At 43.3% G+C, this 20,976-nt stretch overlaps 1 protein-coding gene across 1 annotated transcript in view; it reads left to right on the forward strand.

Annotated features, from left to right (window-relative positions):
• The window catches only part of SYCP2L (synaptonemal complex protein 2 like), a gene marked incomplete at its 3' end in the record, with an annotated part of 28,471 nt that extends 10,204 nt beyond the window's left edge, over positions 1–18,267 (forward strand). The window contains exons 15-34 of the mRNA XM_081996457.1: positions 699–817; positions 1,244–1,313; positions 1,480–1,525; positions 2,133–2,178; positions 3,130–3,140; positions 4,902–4,950; positions 6,101–6,156; positions 6,776–6,830; positions 7,401–7,557; positions 8,659–8,708; positions 9,835–9,931; positions 10,382–10,473; positions 10,626–10,689; positions 12,381–12,512; positions 13,324–13,448; positions 14,736–14,830; positions 16,218–16,317; positions 16,398–16,456; positions 16,946–17,015; positions 18,208–18,267. Of these exons, the coding sequence (XP_081852583.1) occupies positions 699–817; positions 1,244–1,313; positions 1,480–1,525; positions 2,133–2,178; positions 3,130–3,140; positions 4,902–4,950; positions 6,101–6,156; positions 6,776–6,830; positions 7,401–7,557; positions 8,659–8,708; positions 9,835–9,931; positions 10,382–10,473; positions 10,626–10,689; positions 12,381–12,512; positions 13,324–13,448; positions 14,736–14,830; positions 16,218–16,317; positions 16,398–16,456; positions 16,946–17,015; positions 18,208–18,267 (1,553 nt within the window). The remainder of the gene's footprint in view (positions 1–698; positions 818–1,243; positions 1,314–1,479; positions 1,526–2,132; positions 2,179–3,129; positions 3,141–4,901; positions 4,951–6,100; positions 6,157–6,775; positions 6,831–7,400; positions 7,558–8,658; positions 8,709–9,834; positions 9,932–10,381; positions 10,474–10,625; positions 10,690–12,380; positions 12,513–13,323; positions 13,449–14,735; positions 14,831–16,217; positions 16,318–16,397; positions 16,457–16,945; positions 17,016–18,207) is intronic.
• Between the last annotated feature and the right edge of the window lie 2,709 nt (positions 18,268–20,976).

Below are 20,976 nucleotides of genomic sequence, written 5' to 3' on the forward strand. Positions count from 1 at the left end.
CTTTCTGTGATGATGTTAAAAGCAGATTTTTACTTTCCTCTTAGTTACTGTGCATTTCAGATTTCTGCAGGTAAACACTTGAAAAAGCTATTTCCAGCTCAATGTTTGAGATAGTAACTTCTTCAGTAGTTCTTTCAATTTTTCTCCAGTTACAACCCAAAATGAGCTAGAATGAAAGTCCTCCAGATTCTGGAGGTGCAGGTGAAGGTGCTCCTTCATCAGTGGCCACCATGAAGCACACACAGAGGTACAAAGTGTAGTAGTAGAGGGCACTACTACTTGGAGCAATCAAGGAGTGGGGGCAAGAAGGTAGTTCATCTGCAGTGAAACAACTTTTGCGTTGCCTGGTTGAGATTCAGTGGAGGGAAACAGATGGTAGAAGAACCTGCTGGGATCAAGGGTTGTTCCATGTCTTCCAGAGCGAAGAGTCAAGGTAGCAATAAGATGATAAGCTTATATATATTCATATAGTATGAGGGGCTTAGAAGGGATAGGCTCAAGATGCTGTTTATTTAGTATTGCAATTCTTCACTAAGTAATTTGGAGATGCTTGATGATTTTGTTCTATCAAATATGATGTTGATGTTTGCACCTAGTAAGTTGCACCGTTATGTGCATGTGTGAGAACGGAAAGGGGTGCGTGTGTGCATGTCTTCAATTATTGCAACAACTTTCTCACCCCTATTGCTGTTCTGCAGTGATATCTGAGTCCACTAACCCACAGAGGAGGGAAGATCCTTCAAACTCTGAAAACGTGGAGGCTCTATCAGACAACTTAGCCTCTCAGCACGGCCAGCAGTTAACAGGCACTGTAGCAGTAAGTGATTGGTGTATGGCGAAACAGCCCTTATGCCCATTTTCCCCCTCCTCCAGTCTGCTTTTTTTTTTAATAAGTGTGGTTAAAACCTTCTTTCAAAGAAAACGAGTTTGTACCCAGATCGACAATGTTTTCAAACTCTGTCTTATATTGGTGGGAAGTCAGCCCAAACACTTGCCTCTAGAGCTGCAATAATGGCAAAACTACTTTAACAAGAAAAGAGATTTTACTCGCTCTTGTAAGGGGGGATAGTGTGAAGCACACAGTAACACTTTTATGCAACCAGAAGTGTTTTTGTCTGGCTAACGATGAACCTGTCATCCAGCTGTTGCCGCAGGCGAGCACTGAAATTCTCTGTTCCTAAAAAACCCTACTTCTTTATTGGTCATATTCATGCTCTGTTCATGGTTTCGTGTTTCTGAGCAGAAAATGGTTAACTCTGGTGTCACTGTGATTCCAATGAGCCAGCAGACTGATATGGAAGATGCCAACCAAGGCTCAGGTCAGGCATGGCTCCCTTCAACTCCTTAAGTCTGACCCAATTAAGTGTCACCCAGGTGACACAGTGAAGGCTCTGCTTTTGTGGGCCTTGCAGCAAAGGCAGATGAAGTGTTTAATAGTAGCTCCTGAGGGTGAAGCTGTAGTTTCCTTGTCTCCTTCAGCAAAAAAGTCCAAAACTCCATCTCCAAGGATGAAAGCTAAGCCTAGGTGAGTGTATCGCAGATGAAAAGTTACGAGGTGGGGTTTTTTTCTGGTTTTGTTTTTTTGTTTTCCTTTCCCTGGGGTTTTAGTGCATGTGATTGAGGTTTATTCCATCAGTTATTAAATTGAAAAATAGATTCTGATTTGCCACCCTGGCTAGCAAGGCTGGTTGCCCAGAGTTACAGCACTTTGGAGTTGGAGAATGATGCTTGGTTACTGGCTTGGCTGCTGCTTTGGTGTGACTTTTTCTCTCTTATCATTGATATAATCCAAATACAAGATCAGCATACAACTGTATTAGAGTGTTTAACTTCAGCTCACCTCATAATGAGGACTGTTACTTTGGTGAAAGAGCATGTGAATTTGAGTTTCACCTTGGTATTAGTAATACCTTTTTCCAGAGCTTTGCAGGACAGCATTTCACTTAGTTAACGAGTTGGACTTCTGTAGAGCTACTGATTAGCTTTCTTCCCTACACGCCTTTTAAACCTCTGCTTTGATGCTAATTGGTGCAAGTTTTCTTTTCTCTTAGTACTTCACAGACCAACTCTTTGGGCTTTAGATGAATAGCCCCTCAGCACTGCATTCCCCTCATGTGTCCTCTTGTCCTCAGTGAGAAGACCCTAGAAGAAGAACCCATGGAGGAGCCAACACCAAAGGTATGTTTGCCTTGGGGCCCACCTGAGTGAAGAGACATGGGGCAGGGAAGAAATGCTCTGGTGGAGTTGCAGAAGCCAGCTAGGATGGATTGACCCACTCCTGCACTTGAGCAGTGCCCTGAGCCCACGCGTACCATCATTCGTACCTGATGTAACATGCTGTTAGGCAGCAGGAGCGAGCTGTGGAGGCAACAGTTGCCAACCTCATTCTAGTGTGGCCCAACCAAGTAATGCAAGCTCAGCTGGCAGTGGTGTGCTGTTCTTGTGTCCAGGTCCAGGAGCATGGTGTGTGGGCAACCAGCCTGGCTCTGTGTGGGACAAACTCGCATGTCGCAAGACTTGGGCGCCGTCTGCAAGAGCAAAGATTTGCTTCCTGAAGGAAGCAACTCTTGGAAGCCTACAGACATGTTTATTCAGTTTCGTACCTGGGCTCTAATGATCCTCCCAAACTAGATCTCTCTCTCTACTCCTGGCATTAAGAGCTTGCAACCTGGGTAAATTAAGAAGTACCTGGGAGCCATGGGTAGTTGTGTTTCTTTAGGCAACTTGAGCACTTGGAAATTTCTACTGATGTGTCCAGGTATCCAAAAAAATAATCTATGCACTACATGAGAGACATTCCCAAAGCAATAATTTTAATTCGGAGTAGGTACTTAGATTATGTAAGAAATGTCAGTTTAGACTTGTTCTTAGGTTTACATTTCTAGGTACTAGGTTTAGATTTTTTTAAAATTTATTTTTAAACTAACAGTTCAAAGGTTTCATAACACTTGCCTACTGCACAATGAATTCAAAGCTTTTGAACTACTTCTTTCTGTATCCTCACCCCCTTGGCTCCCCAATTTCAGCTCTGGGATTCTCCTACTCTCTGGTAGGAAATAGCTGCAGGAAATAGAGATGGACGGCTGTTGTGACATGATGTTTCCTGTCACTCTTTATCTCCGCTTTTAGCGGGCTCTAGGGTAAGAACATGACTTTGTGTATCGTGGTTTCAGATCCTGCAGCTCTTTTCCTTTTCAGAACGATGTTACCTGGAAAAAGAGAAACAGAAAAACAAGTTTGGCCAAGCAGAGGACTGAAGGCAGGTATGAGACACAAGGCCTGTGCCCATGCAGGGACTGGGGTACCAGGTGATTTTTAGACCATTTCTGGCACTAAGAGGGGGAGGGAGTGCCCGCAGGGTGGGCTGTCTGAACAGAACAATTAACAAAACAAGCAGGAGACCATCAAGGGTTATAACTTGTCTCTCTGGGAACCTCTGGGTCCCCAAAGCAATAAAGACTTCAGAAGCTAACTCTAGTCTGCCAAAAATGCCCTCACCTCTGTGACACTACGTCATGTAGGCTCTTCCATTTTTCCTCACCCAGCCGTAACGCTCCCATCCCCCAGTGAGTTGAGTTACGAGCGACAGCTTCGTTCACAAATACCTAAGCTTTTTCAGATACTGTCCCAGGTTTCTGGCATCATGTGTCCTAGAGTTCCAGGACAGGCTGTTCCTCTGTCTGTCCGCTTCCCTTGCTCCCATACGTTGCTTTGCTTGTGTTCAAAGCTAGTGGCACTGCAGGAAGAAGCACTCGGGAGTTTGAGAACCATGTGCATTCTGCAGCACTGGAAGTCGTTGACGCTCCTCCTGCGCTCTCTGCCAAGCGTTGTGTGCAAGTTAATGCCCGCTGCTGGGCGAGAGAGCGAATGAACTGTACATGAGAATCTGTGCTGCGGTTCTGGCTGTTCCAGGGCTTCCTTGGATGTCCTGCATTAGTCTACCGGCTCTTCGCTTAAAAAGAACCTCAACAACAAATGTTTAAATGATTTCTTTTTTTTTTTTTTTTGATTGCCCGTAGATAGGAATGGGGAAAATTGATGCGGAACCTTCATCATTACTACAGGTTCTGGGTTTTAACATCGAATAACTGGATGCAGCAAGTATTGGTTGTAAAACAGGAGTAGCAGTGTAGAAGTTAGAGATGGAGAAGGATTTACTCCGGTCATTCTGCTCCCTCTAGTGTTTCATCTGAAAACGAGCGTTTCCCTCCTTCAGGAAGTTTTAACGAGAAGAGCTTAGTTCTTTAGTCTTCCTATCCTTTCACTAGTAAGAAGAAGAGAGTGTACTGTATGTTGAGCAATAATTGTAGGACTTTTAAAAAATAGTTACGATTTGGAGAAAGAAATAAAGGTACAGTTAATTTTAAATGTTGGAAGACATGAAAATAAAATCTAGATGCATACAGAGAAGTGATTACAGAACAAACACTAAATCTTAGAATTTTCAGAAGGGAATTAAACAGATTTTTTTTCCTCTTAGGTGCTTCTGCAATTACCTTTTCTTTCATGATTTCTTCCTACCACCTACTATTATTGGTGATGTGGGAACAAAACATCCACTGCATAAACAGGGATAGGCTAACTTGTTTGTATCTTCTGAATATTTCTCTTAAAGTTAAAAATTTACAATTGAAAGAAAGTGTGAGAATGAAGACAGACAATAATGGAGACTAAGTAGGAAAGGAACAAGTTGCTTTTTTTTTTTTTTAAGAAGCTGAAGAAATAGCATTTTTAGGCATATAAAGTATTCGAGTATTTACTGTATAATAGTTTTCATAAATGGAGGTGGGAAGGGGGGCAGGAACAAACCACATTATCCCCCCTGTATTCTTAGTGAAGTTCTATAGGGTGACTCTTCATGATTGTATGTCACTGCCATGTATGTAAATGTTGTCTTGCAGGAAGGAAATCTATGACTTTGAAAACTCAGACTCTGCAAGTCATGAAAAGGTAAAGTTGAGACAGAAGCTGTTCAGAGGTGCACTAAGGTCCCAGCTCTGCAGCTACCAGAGAACAGTAACTTGAAGAGGGGATATCTCGTACTGCAGAAATGCAGTAAGGATGGACTTGCTGTTATAGCAAAACAGACAACGGGGAATCTGAGGTTTCTGTGTTTCTGTATGGTGCTCTACATGGAAATACATTTTTGGGGTAGGGAGGGTGCTCATCACTTCTTGAATCTCATGCTGGCGGTAGGTACTTTATGATAAAACCAACTGCAATAGCAATTTGAACTGTGGCTTGAGTGAGGCTGTGGAATATCTTTGCGATTGAAGGCCAAACTCTGTTTGCATTTAGTGAATATTGCAGGCAGATTGCTGAGTGTCCTTCGCTTTGTACTCCTAGGCTACACCAGAAGAGACTGAAATCTGTTTCGAGTCACACTTGGTGTGTTGGCAATTCCTGGTTAAACCAGTTGCAAAACTTCTGTTAGAAATTCAGCTTGACTTATATTTGCAGATTGTTAGAAAAATTGGATAAGAAATGTGTCACTCTGCCTGCTTTGAAACTTTGACCAGTGCAGATTTTCCCAGGAAGCTGAAAACTTCCTCCTGATGGCTTCTGCCAAGGTGGCTCCACCATACAAACCCTTTGGCTTTCAGCCTCTTCCCCAGTGCGGGTGCTGTCACTGCCGCCTGCTAATTCGGAGGCGATGGGTACTGAATGGGACGCCTCAAATTACTGCTGGAAACTGGACACAGTCCAGCCCTCGCTACTGCCACTGGGTGTCAGCATAAAACCCCGCTTCGTGGCACCCTGGCCGGTGTCCCAGCAGCCCGGTCCAAAGTCTGCCCGGGTAGCGTGCGCCACTGCCGCTTAGCGGCCTTATTGCTTAAAATGATGTTTCTTAGGACATTATTGCTTAATATAAGCATTTTTCATAAAGCAAGGAAAAGAGAAAGTAACCTCGTTTAAGATATAACGAATGTTTATCCATTATAACTTAGGACACTGTTTCGATCAACAAATCCCACTCCATTAAAAAGTTGAATTTCCATGCTGGACTCATGATTCATTCTTCCTCTAGCCGTTCTGAGTTCTGATAAGTTTTAATTTTGTAGATTATTTTATGCCGTTATTGGACTTACTTCTCTTCTAGGTTGCTGAAGCCAAAGGAAAGATTCTTGGCCAGAAAGTTTCTTCACAAAATAAGAGGTACAGGATTATACATGCACCGTTGATGAACCTTTTTCTCTGTGAAAAAAGAGTTAATTGACTTAGTTAAGCTGTTTTGAAGTTGGGTTCAAAAAGACTGTGTGATGTTTCTAAGAAAACAGTTCCTTGCTTAGCTACCACAGTATCTGTGGATGTTATCAATATTGAAACAGCGCCTGAGAATATAAAAGTTGCTAGAGAGAATAATGACTCCTGTCGTCTTTGACAATAATAAGACTTTGACTCTTAAACATCCCCCTTCCCTTATCATGTGCCTAAATTACTGATTTAATTTTTGAAAAATGCTTGAACCCTCTGTCGTCTTGCTTTGGGCATCTCCAATTACAGGAAGCTGCCAGGGACTTGCCACCTCTAAGTATGTAGCCTATTTTTTCTTTTTAAAAGTGCTAATTTCCAGGTATCCCTGGATTGCTACTTTCAGAAACCAACCAGAGAAGAAAATCTCGGCTAATGACTGTGTGTTAACAGTTTGGGTGTCTGGCTGATCTCTTAAGGAACTCCCTGCTGCTGCTATTTGGCTGTGCCCCTTCTGCACTGCTGTGATGTGCTATCGCAGCATCTGCTAGTCTAACTTGAGTCTTTGTGGGTTACTTGGCAGGAGTTATGAAACGGGAAACAAGAACGAGGAAGCAAAAAAGCTCGAGAGAAGGACGGTAGGTCATCTGTACTTTTTCATCCCAAAAGCCTTTGATTGCTGTGCGTATCCACCTGTAAAATTGGTTGCACTCTTAAAGAGGCTGAAGTTTCAGGCTTTTCTGGTGTGGAGGTGGAGGAATGTGAGCCTGGTAGCCTCAAAATAGTCTGCTTGTTGCTACTGAAAGCAGTGCTCAGGATGCACCAGGACTGCCAGACCAGCGAGTAAATGCCCGTGTTCATTCTTCTTCTGGCTGTGCTCTTGGCTGCAGCTCAGGCAAGCTGAGGCTTTTCTCCTTGCAAGAGCTCTTTTATCTGGATGCAGGAGGAGGGGGAGCGTGAGATGGAGGATGCTGTAAAACCCATGTTGGCAAAGGACAAGCATCTGCCTCTTGGTGTTTTTATACTGCTGGGTTGGCAGTTAACTGTTGCTGTTTTGGCAGATTTCACAGCTTAAAATGCTTCAGGTGCTGCACTGTCTGGACAAGAAATGGGATAATTTGGTAGTAAATGAAGGGGAAGGGTTGGGGGACTTCTGAGTAGACAGAGGGGACTGACTGAGCAGAAATCACTCTTAATAGTATCTTTAGTCTAATTACAGGAAGCATCTTTTCTCTGAAAGCAACAATGAAAATACAAGTGCTGGTCAGAGTGAAAAAAGCTGGATCCTTGACTCTCAAAAATGGTCGTTGCCAAAATCTCTTGACTATACCCGAAAAAGACCCAGGGTGAGAAGTAAATTAAAAGGTAAGCTTGGTCCTCTGTTGACAGTTAGCTATGCGCGACATACTGTACTGCACATAAGGAGATGGCTGATGATGGTTTGAGAAGGAGCATTTGGCTGAGTCCTGAACTTAGTAGGAGAGAGAGAGCTCAAGGCTGGCAGCAAGGGGTGCTGCATGGAGGAGGTGCATTGTGCACCCTTGTGCCTGAAGAACCAGGCTCCTGTCCCCTTCCCTCTGGTGAAAGTACTGGGATTGAAACGTCCTGGTGGAAACTGGGCACCTAAATGTCTGTGTGGGTGCAGCCCTCTGTGTAATGAGGCTGAGGAGCCCATATGTGCTGAGCTGATGGCTGTGTTGGTGCTCTTGAACACAAGAGAAGGAAGGCCTCTCTGGAGCTGACATACCTCCTCCCTACAACTTTCCACTCCTTATCTCTCCAGAAATATGATTGACATGGTGAATAAACCTTGAAAAGCCACAGAGTTTGCAGACCATGGCACTCTGCTTCCCTCCCCCCTTTTTAATACACTGACAGGCCAATTGTACTCCAAGTGATTTACAAAATCAGATGTGATGATCTCTGATAGCATCCTCTACTCAGGCTTGACCAACAGCAAACCTCCCCCATGTCCATGCTCCGTGGCTGTCTGCTGCTGGGACCTCCAAATTCAAACTAACTTGCCCTGAAACAGTTGGGATCTCTCTGTCCCTCTCATGGAGGATGAGCCTTGCTCAGGTAGCCGTTGGTTTCTGCAGGGATGAAAAAGCAAAAGAAAGCTGAGGGAGAAACTATGCTTTATACTGTGTTTCTGCAGGAGTTGTCGTTCTCACTCCAGTGCCAGCCCACGTACCCCAGCTGGGGCTTGGGGACCATCAGATGAGCTGCTGAGCCTGCCCCTCTTGTTTGGCAACTGCGTTGCACGTCGCGAGTTGTGTACATTTGCATCATTTAGAAGCTTTGTCAGAAAAGATTTTTCAAAGCTTAATGCAAGAATTGTGAAGTTTTTGTAAATGCCTGGAAAGCGAAACTCAAAACTGAGTTACTCCAGCCGTGATGCAAACCTTAACTGGGTAAGGCACACAGTTAAGTTGTCAATAACTAGATGTGCTTTTCTCCTTGCAGTGCTTCCAGCGTCTTCCACGAGTAGTGGCAGTGACTACCAGACAAAGGAGGTAAGAGCAAGACAAAGAGCTGTCTTGCTTATGTGACTCAAATTTAAAAACATTACATACGCAAAACATGTACAAATGAGTGGGAATTAACCGAACTGGTGTTATCTTGCTTCTTAAATATTCTGATGGACAAATTTGTCTACTAAGTATTGCTGAGATGGCATTGGTCTACTAGAGAGCAGGAAAACATGGGAAACTTCACAGAATCAACTGTGTGAGCCCTAAGCAAGTGGCACTGAAACTATCAGATTTAGCTGTGTCAAAAAATTGGGCAGGAATTGGCATGCTTGATGTGTCAGCTGCCTGGGGCGATGCGGTGTCACTCCCAATAGGAACAAGTTCAGCTCTAGGGGCATGTCATGATTTAGAGCTGCCTCTCCAAATACCTGCAGTAATCTTAGTCAGGTCCTACCGGACTGTGTCCCCACGCTGTCCTCTGCCCTGCCAGCTGGTGCCTTGGAAAAGCTCATGTGCTCCTCAGCATTTTGCTGGCAATTTTTGGGGCTTTTATTCCATGTTCTGTGCTCATGCTGAGTCCTGGTTCATGCACTGCCCTTCTCTACTTTCAGCTATAGCTCTGGGAAAAGTAACCATGGATTATACTGATGGGAGAATTGGTGGACCAGACATACATAAACCAAAATAAAATACAGTTTAGTAATGCCAGGCTTTTCCAGTGCCCAGCTGTTAAGTGCTGTGAATTAAATGTTTTGAAAATGTCTCCATATAAATACAGAAGGTTGTTTTTTGGGGGAAAAAACTCTCCAGAACTAGTAGTTGCATTAAAAGCTTTTATTTTCCCCTGGAAACCTTTTCTTGTCACTTTTGACTGAAATGTTTGCATTCTGCTTATGAAAAACTTCATCTACTGTACAACTCTCATGGCAAGAGGGAGAACTTATGCATGCATTAAACGTCAGGGAATAGATGTCCTTCAGTGTTGGAGGGAGCCATCAGTATGTTAGGCATATTTCAAGTGTGTCTTTGCTCTTAGTGTGTTTAAAAAAACCAAAACCAACAAAAAAATGCCCAAACACACACCCCTCCCCCCAAAAAAACAACCCAAAACCCTATTCCTGCAGTAGTGTTTAAATAAAATACATGCTTAGACTTGGTTTTGTTTTAGCAGGGAGAATCAAGTCAAAGAGTTCAAAAGGAGATGCTAAGGAAAAAAAGCACATCTAGCTCCAAGGGAGATGATTTACCTACTGTGGATCTTGCTGGTATTTCTTTTTTAATCTTCCCCAATGCACTAGAAAAGTTGTTTTGATATGTGTGGGGGTGTGTTTTTTCTGGTGTGGTGTTTTATTTTTAAATTTTGCCTTTCCTTCACATTTTCTCTATAAGCATTCTGCCTTGTAATATTTCTTGTAATGGCTATGAGAGCCGGATATTGTTTGTAGATAAAGTCTCTTGAGCAGGGAGAATATTACCTGGGGCTAATGAGAGGTGAAGGAATGAACTTAACAGGCAGTCAGAAGTAAAAGAGCCTTTGGACTGAGTTTGAGCTACTGTCTTTTCCCTGTGTGAAGAGAGAGAGGGTGGTGGTTTCTTTTTTTTTTTATTTTTTTAAAATTTTTTTTATTTTCTATGTATGTCACTAAATTGAGGTTTCTAGTCAGTACAGGATTCAATCTCTATTGCCTGTGTCGGTTGACTGATCTCTCATGCAGATGAAACCCTCTCAGAGGAGCTTGAAGAGAGTCTGCTACTACTAGATACGTCTACCAAGGGCTATTCCAGTGATGAGGAGAAGGCCACACAGGTGCAGTATGCAGCCTTCTGGTCTGCCGTCAGGCTAATTCTCATCTAAAACCAGTGCATCGTGTTGCTTGGCTTCCTATAACTAGACAAGTCCTTGACAAGTCTGCAGTGCGGGCTGGGTACCTTCTTACTTTGTTGTCCTTCTCTCCTTAGAAGTTTCATGATGCATCTGGCAAATTGTCAAGAGAAGAAGAAAGTTTTAAGCGGAAGGACTCAGGTTTGTCAGTCTCGATAACATGGAAGAGCTGCTTAAAAAGTAGAAAAGCGTGTTGACAGAGCTGTTGCTCTCTTTCAAAGACGAGTAGACACTGAGCTTTTTGGTATTTGAAGGCTACTTTTTGCATAAGACATACCTTCCATTTCTCCATTTTATGTATCATGACAGGCTATGGCAAGATGCTTTCATATGCATTCTGGAATTCATCACTAACTCTTAAATCCTGTTGTTCACCCCAGGGGAACTTATTAACATAGCTATTAAGAGCTGGAGATTTACAAACTAGTGACCCAACCCAAGAAAAAAATATGTGAGATAAGTAAAAGAGAAAACATGAAAACTAATTTTTGATGTGCAGTGCAACTTCAACTTAAAAAATAAGTATCTCTGAAAGTTGACTTTCTTTATACCTAAAAATGTAGATGTACACCATCATTATAAGCATTTGGTAAAAGGTGACTGGTACTGATGCTTATTACTGCTGTAGCTTTTTAGGTAAGTGGCATTTAAGGACCTTTCTTTAATGAAACAGAACTTGCACAAACTAATTCAAAACTGCAGCACAGTTCCTTTGTGACTGAAAACAACTGAACTTCAAGAAGGTCGAGTAGCAATGGGCTGTCTTCATCCTAATATTCTGGGTGCTGATGTAGTTCTGAGAGAGACTGACTTAAAGTTATTGTTGTGACTATGAACTGAGTCACCGAAGCTTAAGTCTTGGAAAAAAGCATTCCCTTTCTTGTGTTTTTATGGCTGATACGTTTCTTACCTGTCCAGCATTTGCAGAATATAACTTCATGGCACCAACACATCTGCTTAATTTTGGGGGAAGAGAAGTGCTGAGGACTTAATTTTTATCATTGTTTACAGCTGGAGAGGAGTTGATACCACGCAAAGGCAGAAATAGGGTTATGTTCAGAAATTTCAGATGTGGTCTGTGACTGTGTTTGAACACTTGCTCCATGAACCCTAAGTCTACTTCAGTGTGCTCCTTGTGGTCAGACTGTCCCCCTTGTACTGGGTTTGTATCACCCTTCTGCCCTGTGGAGACTCCAGAGAGGTGGTTGGTAAAACTCAGATACCTCATGCTCAGAAAAGTGAGCAATGAGACAAAGGGATGACTTTTTTGTGAGTTTTCCTTAAAACATGGGCTGCAGCCACCCTCACTCTATTCCTAAGGGTTTTCCTGGGTTAAAAGTAATTGTATGGCAACTCCAGTAAAGCTGCAGAAAAGAAGGCTGTTACGGGTCTGAATAGGTTTTTTCTCTCCTATGTATTTATGCTTTTTTTTTTTTTAAGCAGCAGCTGAAATTAGCTCATGAGCAAATGAGCATAAAGAGATTGTAAGCATGGGCTGGAAAAGAGAAGGGGAAGAAGCTGGGCAAGAGTTTTCTTTCTGGTTAGAATAGTGGGGCAAGAAATGAAGTTGTCTTTAAGATGGAAATATATAGCTTTCCAGTTATCTGCATAGCACTAGGCAGTCTAGTTGCCCCCTTTTGCAAGGAAAGAGACTTGCTGGTGAAGTCTTGCTCTGTCCTGTAAGTGTGATGCCAGACCCTAAAATGAAGTTGCCTGCTTTTCTGTAGGGTTGGTAATTTCAGTGGTGGTTTTTGCTTGTGTAGGTGGTGGGTATTGCTACATACCTCATGCAAAAGAACAGGTCTGTTCTGAAACATCTATTCTCTTTCTAGATATATTTAGCGGCACTGTCATAAAAAAGCCTAAACTTTCCAGCTGGGAAACAAGTCATTTGTCCTCTGACACTTCCTATAAACCAAGAAAACTTTTTGATTCAGTAGAGAAGGAAGAAGAGATCCAAACAGGTAAAGTCAGGTTGGCAATTAAGGTGAAGTGTTTAAATGCTTTCAGTGGGTGTGGTGTGTGGGGGGGGTTTTTGTGATGGTAGAAATCATAGTCATGTGGAAGCTTGAAGACAGGTATTTGTAGGGAGGATATCTTCTCCAAATACAAAATGTGGCAGAAGGCACGTTTTGCACCACTGCTGTTGGATACCGCGTATGTAGAGGTGTGAATAAGGAAATTTGGGTTCTCCAACCACAATCCACTCGGGAAACTGCTCAACGATGCCAGCACTTTCTAGTCTTTCTGAATAGTGATTGTCCAGAGCTTTAAAAAACCCAACAAACCACACAACAAAAAAGAAACACCCCCGCCCCCCGCCAAACACAACAGAAACAACAAAGAAAAAGGCATGCAGGTAATGGACAAAGTAACTGCAAAACACTGCTAACTCCGAACAGAAGGGGATTAGGTTTTCTTTGCAATGAATAAGTAGAAGACGGGAAAAACGTGGCCTGAATCCTTCCCCCTGCCTCGCCTTGTGCTGTGATTTCCCCCCCCCCCCCCCGCTCTCCGTTATCTGTAAATATGTTGCTCTTTGTGTTTGGCTAGTATTGTGCCTCTTCTTCCATGCTGCTTTCTAAAAAAGCCTTTCTCAATGCATTTTGGGGCAATTTCCCTCCTGCTTGTGAGCTCTAGAAGAGCAAGACTCAAATTCCAGCTCTATAACAAATGTTGTCGTTCACATGAACAACAAACCCTTTAGTAGCAGTAGGGTTTATAACCCAATAAGCCCTCCAGCATGGCACTAACTGGGCATACACTTTCTCCTAGGTCAGGAAATGGATGATAGTGTGGATGATGCATTTTTTACCAAGATGCTACGTGAAGACTTCAGTGATTCAGGGGTGATTACTGCATTTGAAAGCTTTATCGGCCACCTAAAGAAATTGTTCTGGGTAATGTGCGCTCTCTTAACATGTGCGCTGTATGTGGCCTTTTCTCATAGTACATGAAATTACCTTTTTTTATCGCCAGGGGAGTTGGTGCAAATATCCCATCTATCTTTTGTGCCCAAGAGCAGGGTTTTGGCTGCAGTGTCTGTTAGCCTGGAGCTCTTAGAAGTATTCTGCACAACCTGCATTCTCTGAGAAGTGTTACAGGGAAGGCGTAAAGGAAGTTTTAATTAGCTTTTTCCTTTTTTTGTCTTATTTATATGTTGGAACATCAGATTTGGTTAGGCATTTGAAATACTCAGAGGGAAGCGATCAAAGCTTTTTGCAATGTAACCCAGCACAGTGACAGTGTACCTACATTGGAGCTGTGGGCCATTGTCCTCATGGGCATGTATCAAAAATACAAAAACTCCCTTTTGGAGTGCAGCGTAGTTTCACTGCAATGTAGGACTGTGCAACTTTTTCATAATGAAAAACCAGAAGGCAATACAGACTGCACCTATTGACTAGAACCTGTGTACGTTCTTGAGGAAATGCTAGTGTCTTTGAGGTTAATGGTACATGGAGGTGTTGGTTGCACAATTGGTAGTAAGCTGTGTATCCTTGGTTCACTCAACTTGAGATGCAGTGCAAGCAACCAACTGCCACTGTTGGTTTAGCTATAACAAGTAACATGGATTTAAACCAAGTTTAATATGAGAGGACGGGATCTGACCCATTACAAAATCTTCTCATGGTTTAAAAGCTTTGAACAAACCAGATGTGGCAGGGCAGATCTCTACTGGATCAGCACTTTGTAATCATGCAACCATGATTTTCTGAGCTGGTGCTAGGTGTTCACAGTAAACTTTTGGCATTAAGTCCTTGAATCAAGGCTGGAGGTGGTTGCATTTAGAAATGGGTTATGATCAAAACGTACACAGGTTGCATTAATGCTGATCTGAAGCGGTGCTAACAAAAACCTGTTTTTGTGCAGTTGTTAAGTGTGTTGGGCGTATGGGTGAAGCTCACTTCTTTGCTGGCTGGGTAACATGACCCTGATCTGAAGTTGCATGGGTTACATAGAGGTCTGTTGGTATAACTAGTGTGGCTGAATGAAATCAGTTCATATTTGCAGTTTCCTGCCTATGTGCCATCTGGCTTCATTTTAAATTTGACTTAAGATGGTTTCCGCTAAGCTGAATGGCAGCCTGTGGAGGGGTTTGCTTTCCAGGGAAAGGTTTTGCAAACTAGACTTCTAGATTTCGTCTTGGCCCATTGCCCATTCCTAACGGTGTGTCCTGTGGTTAGTTGCGGTACAAAAAGATGGAGACCAGCGCACAGAATGCCCTGAGGACTTCAGAGAAGAATGTGTCCACCCTGCTGAGCCAGATACATGAGTGCAGGTAAGCTGTCTGCTGCTGGCTGGAAACAGCTTCAGCTTTCTGTAAATTTTAATTGATATGAAAAGGAATGCCTCTCTGCAAGCAAACCTGACAGTCGTGTGCTGCACTTATTAAGTTCATAAGGCAACGTAGCTTTTGTGTGTGTCTCTTGCTTTTCTGTAAGAAACGTTTCAGAAGTGTAGCTCCTGTGATTTACCCTGCTTTTCCTGTAAGGGGAGAGCGGGTGGATTAATTAACGCAAAGCAAGCAACCCTCTTGTTACACTTTATAGCTTCTTTTTCTACATGTTTTAAATGAGAGTCTGACTTTTCTTCTCCACCACTTCATTAAGAAAGTAAGTAAGGAGGCTGTTATAGACCCATTTCCATAGATAGTTTCCATGTGTGTCAAACAAATGCCGGCTAGTGGACTTTACAGGCAGCCACCAGAAGGGGCTTTAAGCAGGTCATTTTGCTTTACGGGTTGTCAAATTTCTTGGAGAGGAGCTAAATAAAAAAATCAGATGTAATAGTTATGGATTTGTTATAAGCAAAATACAAGCACAGCCTAAGATATGAGTAAGGCCTATCAGGCCTCCACATCAACTACACATTCAGTTTGCGGGATCTAGGTAAAACATAGTATGAAATAGTAGCCTTTTAAAGTGCAAGATCCCTGGTATCGATAGGGTATCTATGAGCAGAATTTGCTTGTCGTTAAGGTACATGGAGAAGTTGGTGTTCCAAAAACAAAACCAGGGAAGGTTTTGGGGTGGAAGACAGGAGTTGATGGTAACGAGCTGCTGCCATGCTTTGATGTTATTAACTAAGTAACCAGAGCCGCAGGACAGCAGGGGCAGAGCTGTGCCAAGCCTGTCCTGCCCCGGAAGGGCAGTGTCTAAAGTCGCCATCAGATGACGGCTTGGCGTCCCGCTGCCGGGGGAAGGGTAGCAAACCCAAGCAAAGCAGGGTGTTGCTGGTTGAGGTTTAGAAACCGTTGGCATCCTGTGACAACACTGTACGTGTATATGAAACCCACGGTAGGAAAAACCATCAGAGGTTATTTGTGCCAAGATGCCGTCTTCAGCTTGGGAAATCTCTGCTGAAATCCCTGGAGGCTGGAAGACTATGCAGGGCAAGCACTGCACTGGGAACCCTGTTGTACGCTCTGTCTTGGGCCTCCGTTACTGGCTGCTGTTTGAGACAGGCTATTTAGCTAAACTCATCTTCAGTTTGACCTGGTACAGCTATTCACGTGCTCTGTGACATCCCTGAGAACAAAACTGCCCCGTGTAGTTCAGAAAGGATGTTTGCTTCTGCCTAAAGGCAGGTTTGGTGCTGAGGGGCTTGTCATCTGTCTTGTGCTACCACACCTCAGTGTCAAACTTGTTTCTATTCTCCATCGCTAGGCTGAGCAAGCTGGAGACCTTCCAGAAGACTGTTGTTGAAGAGCTTGCCAGTCTTGAGAAGGAAACTCAAATCTTGGCAAACATGGAGAAAGACGCAGTGGTGCGTAAAACTTCTCATGTGCCAGCCCACAGAAGTACCCCTTCCCAAGTAATGGGGGTTTTCTTTGGGGCTCTTTTCAGGACTTCTGGAATGCTCAGATGCTGAAACTGAATTCTTTCTGCAATCAGCAAAAGCAAAGGTACGTCTGGCGTGCTCACAAGTCCTCTGATGCTCAAAGAGGGCACTAGTCAGGCTGGTGGTACCCTCGCTGGTATACCGGGAAGTATTCTGAAGCCAGCATGGCATCTCCACTTGGTGTCCATTGCTGAAAGCTTTGCAAACTTGTGAGGGTTTTGAATTGGGACTAGGGTGCAATAAGGTGCTCTCTGCATGGGAAGTTGTGCAGGACAGGCATGTACTTCAGGAGACCTGTACCAGCATCTGGAACAAGGTGCACTCTCTGATCACATCTGTATCAAGGGGTTAGAGGAGGTGGAAGGAGGTGATCTTTTCCTATACAAAAGATACTGTTGGTACAAAGGCTGGGTAAAAAGCTACAAAAGGGGGGATACTGAGGTTCATTTTTATTATCTTAATAATAAAATAAATTTTTATTATTTTAATATCTCTGAGTTTCATCGGTAACTACTAACACTTCACAAACTAGCCAAGCTCACTTTTCTTCCAGAATTCAATCTGTTGACTCGGCCCTGGGTGAAACAGCAAGGAGTTTTGCGGACACTATCCAGAATACAACGGTATGTGCAGGACACGAGCAGCTCTGAGCTGTGGCCTGACTGATAAGTGTTGGAAGTGAGAAGGTGAAACTGAAGTCCTAGGAGGGGAAACCTTTGGTTAGCTGATCTGTGGGGCTGGTTCTTTATGGGACCCCCGGTCCTGATGTATGGAAAGCATTGAGAAAGTGGTGTTTGCCCTGCTATGGACTAGGGGAGAGTGGTCACAAAGCACTTGCCTAAAGGAGAAGGTAAGGACAAAGACCCTGTAGGTAGTGATGCTTCTCCTGGGTTCATACCTCAGGGATTCCTTCATCCTGGGCTGGTTTCTGTGCTGACCCTTAGTGCAGTTCTCTTCTGTCACTTTGTCCCACTTGCCCTTGGAGTTGTGCATCCATGACATCCCATGGCTAGGAGACCTGCAGCCTAACAGCACCCTGCATGCTTTCTCTCATCTGATTTTTGGATCTGGCAACACTTAACCTTGATGCCTCCAAGTTTGATTTCTAAAATTCAAATTTATTCATTTACCTTGGATCCCAGTTAAACATTCTGTTTAAGCTGTTAAACTCTTTAGAGTTTAATCTAACTAACCTAAGCCCTCATTTTAATTTGTAGGTTAAGCTGAATACTCGAACTTTGATACAATGCTTAGTTTCCACCTTGTCCATCCCATCACGTGTGTATTTGCTACTGCTGCTGTTCCAGCTTTTACGCACAGACGTGATGACTTTGGGGGTTTGGCATTCCTGTAATAAGACAGGGGACTGCGATGACGTGTGCGAAGCTGTGTCTCTGCACCGCACAGAGCTGAAGAAAGCTCCCTGTGTCAAAGGGACAGCTATGTCCGTGGTCACTACAGGAGAGCAGGCCTGGGATTTTAGAAAAGATGCTGAAAACCGAGGGCTTGTTTCCCTTAGTTGTTCAAGCTGGTATCCCTTTGCAGAGGGAGAAGTTTCCATTAGGAGCACAGGGTTGCTCAGGGACTCAGGCTCCTGATGAAGGACACCTTTAAAGAGGGGCAAGGCTGAGGAAGGAGCAATCGTATCATGGGAGCTGCTCATCCTATAGCATCTTGTTCCAGGCTAGGTGCTTGAGAATGAAAAGCTGAATCTAAATGTGCTTCTAGGTTCTCTACAGTTTCTTTTCTTATGCAATCTAAATGTTTGTATAAGTTTTTGAAATGTTTTTAATTATCTTTTTTCCTTCCCTGCAGTATGAACGCCCAATGAAGAAGGCAGTAGAAAACAATGTGTTCATTGTTCCTTCTGACTAGCAAACCCCTGAATTCATTAGAGCTCTTAACATTTGAACACCTTATGCAGCTTAGAGAAGACAATCCTGTGAAGGATGTTAGTTTGTTTTAAATAGAAAGAAAAAAGGGGAGGAAAATAGCATTGATATTGAGCCTTTTTTTGCTTAAAAAGAATATACAGAGCGGTCCAATTTTGACCCCTGTGTTGACAACATGAAGTTTTTCTGCAAAACTTGTCCATTAAATACCGAAGAAATAAAAAATGAACTAAATATCATGATTTAGCCACGAAACTGATGCATATACTGGCTTTTTCGAGTATACTGCTAATACCTTTATCAAATGTAAAAACATTTAATGATCGATTCTAAGTAAAATGTTGTTTGCCTAGGATAACAATCTCCTCATTTCTTTCAAATTGATATACTGTACGTGTCTGGAAAGGTACCCTAGAGTCCTATATACCCTGCGTGGGGTGTGTTAGGGGTAGCCTTTCTTGTGTGCATGCAACAGTGTGGGAACTGCTGTCTTGAAACCAGGGCCAGTCAAATGTGGATTGCAGAGGTCATAGCACAGAGGGATCTACTGGATATTGGCCAGATGCCTGATGGCAAACTGGAGACTGTGGAGGGCAAGAAACTTGGAACATTGCAGAGAAAATGGCAAGTGAAGTTGAAGAAATTATTTTTATAACCAGTGACTATTGGCTTCTAGGAGAGTTCAAAGTACAGTGAACAAAGTTAGGATTGGATAAACTAGCATCAGAGGTCTTTTGCAATTGAGCAGCGGATAAGCCATGCTATTTAACATCGCCTTCTGCCTTGACAGAGTTCCCTAAATCAGAGTTGCTCTTCGCAAACTGCCTTTAATGCTGTGGCAGACTTCACACATGCTAGTGCACCTTAATGAATTTGTGAGAACATGGCATGTTTCCAAGTTCTGTGTTTCTATCTACTTATCTTATAGAACTGATGTTAAATTACTATGTGGGTTGGAGTGGAGGGAATCATTCTCTGCACACAAGGTACCTTCATGACAAAATCCCACTTCTGCCCGTGTTTGTTTCACCACTGAATGTCTTTTGGGGGGCTGAAACTCTTCCTTCTTGGGAGGATCATGCAGGGTAGTGCCAGTGCAAAGAACAGTGAGAAGCTTGCTGTTGCCATGACTTGATCATTTTCTGGAGATTATGCTTATTGCTTTAGCTGAAGTAGTCCTGCCTGGAGTTGGCATGAGTCAGGACTCCACTTTCATCCATGTCAAGGGGTGACTGGCTCTTTCCTTCTGGGCTGGTTTAAAAGAAAAGACCTCTTCAACCCTACCCTTCACAAAGCTCTGAATCCACCGGTCTGCCATCTCCTGTTCACAATGTGAGGGCTGAAACTGATTTCACATCCACTAGCTTGCACTTATTTCTTTGAGGGCTGGCCCTGGTGACCTTTCCAGCTGCTGTTTGAATCCAATCTCTCAAAGTACTCGGCCAAAGTGGCTGTGTCTTTTGGGAGATGAAGCTGTAACCTCTGTGAACAGTTCTGCTTGTACCTGCTAAAGCTGTCTGGTTTTTCAGCCCAGTAATGGAGTTTTCAGCACGCTTTGTGTTCCACTGACGTGGTGGTATGCTGTGGCTGCACCAGCAGTGTCAGTAACCAAAACAGGCTTTAAGGTATCAATCCCTTTCTATTGCCTGGCTGTACCAGCTCCAAAATAGAAAACCATTTGGGGCTTTTACTACCTGAGTGGTAATGCAAGGTCCTGGGCCTGGGAGTGTGGTAAGGGCTTGGACCGCCCTGTTGTTGGTTCTCATAACCTGGAGTTCACACTAGTGAATGTAAACGTTGCTCCCAATCCTAAGCACCAAGGTGAAGGGTATCTAGTAGTTCCCAGATAAATGCCTACATGCCATGGTTTTATTCCCCATGACCTGGCCAAACATGATTGATGTAACCAGGTCTAAAGTGGTGCTTGATGTGAAGCAGACCTAAGAATTGAGAGCTCTGTGGATGCTCTTGTATACTGAACTCTGCAAAACCACAGAAAACAGCGTTGATAACCTGCATCCTTGGGGTGTGCATCGTCATCTTTGGGGAGGATGTTGTCTTGGCTGGTTTAGGCTTGCTCACCTGCATCTCCAAGGAGCTTACTGCCTAAAGGGAAGGTTTGAAATAGGAAGAGGGTGAGATGTGATGGCTCTTTGGTTTAAGGATTTTTTCTTTTTTTTTTTTTTTTTTTTTTAAACTATGACAATAATGATCTTTCATTTCTGAGATGTTGTTTGATGGCTTCATTGCTCTTTAAGTTAGAGGTGCTAAGCATTTAAGCTTTGTCAGCACAATAGAGCGGGTGCGTAGCAAGTCTTGTTTTGCTGTTTCCCCACCCTTCACGTGTGTTGGCAGAATGCTCTCTTGGTGTCTCCTGTGACTGTAAAAAATTTAGAAACACTTTTCATCCAAGTATCTTTGCTAGATAATTTACAGAAAGAAGACTAATGCACGCTGTATCTCTTACTGTTGAACCCCCATGCAGCCTGTCACTACAAAGCTTGGAAGGTGACTGAGCACTTCAGAGGGTGTGGTTAAAAGAAAAATCAGGATCTCTTACTTATTAAAAATTGTCATAACGTTGTATGCACTGACACTTGCTTTTAACTGTTTTATTGGAAAAGTCTGAACCCTAAAAGGCTGCTTTTAGTGATAGGTATGGGAGAGTGAAAAAGGGATACCATACAGCTTA

Source organism: Phaethon aethereus (assembly GCF_964289735.1).
Source record: "Phaethon aethereus genome assembly, chromosome: 2".
Classification (NCBI taxonomy): domain Eukaryota; kingdom Metazoa; phylum Chordata; class Aves; order Phaethontiformes; family Phaethontidae; genus Phaethon; species Phaethon aethereus.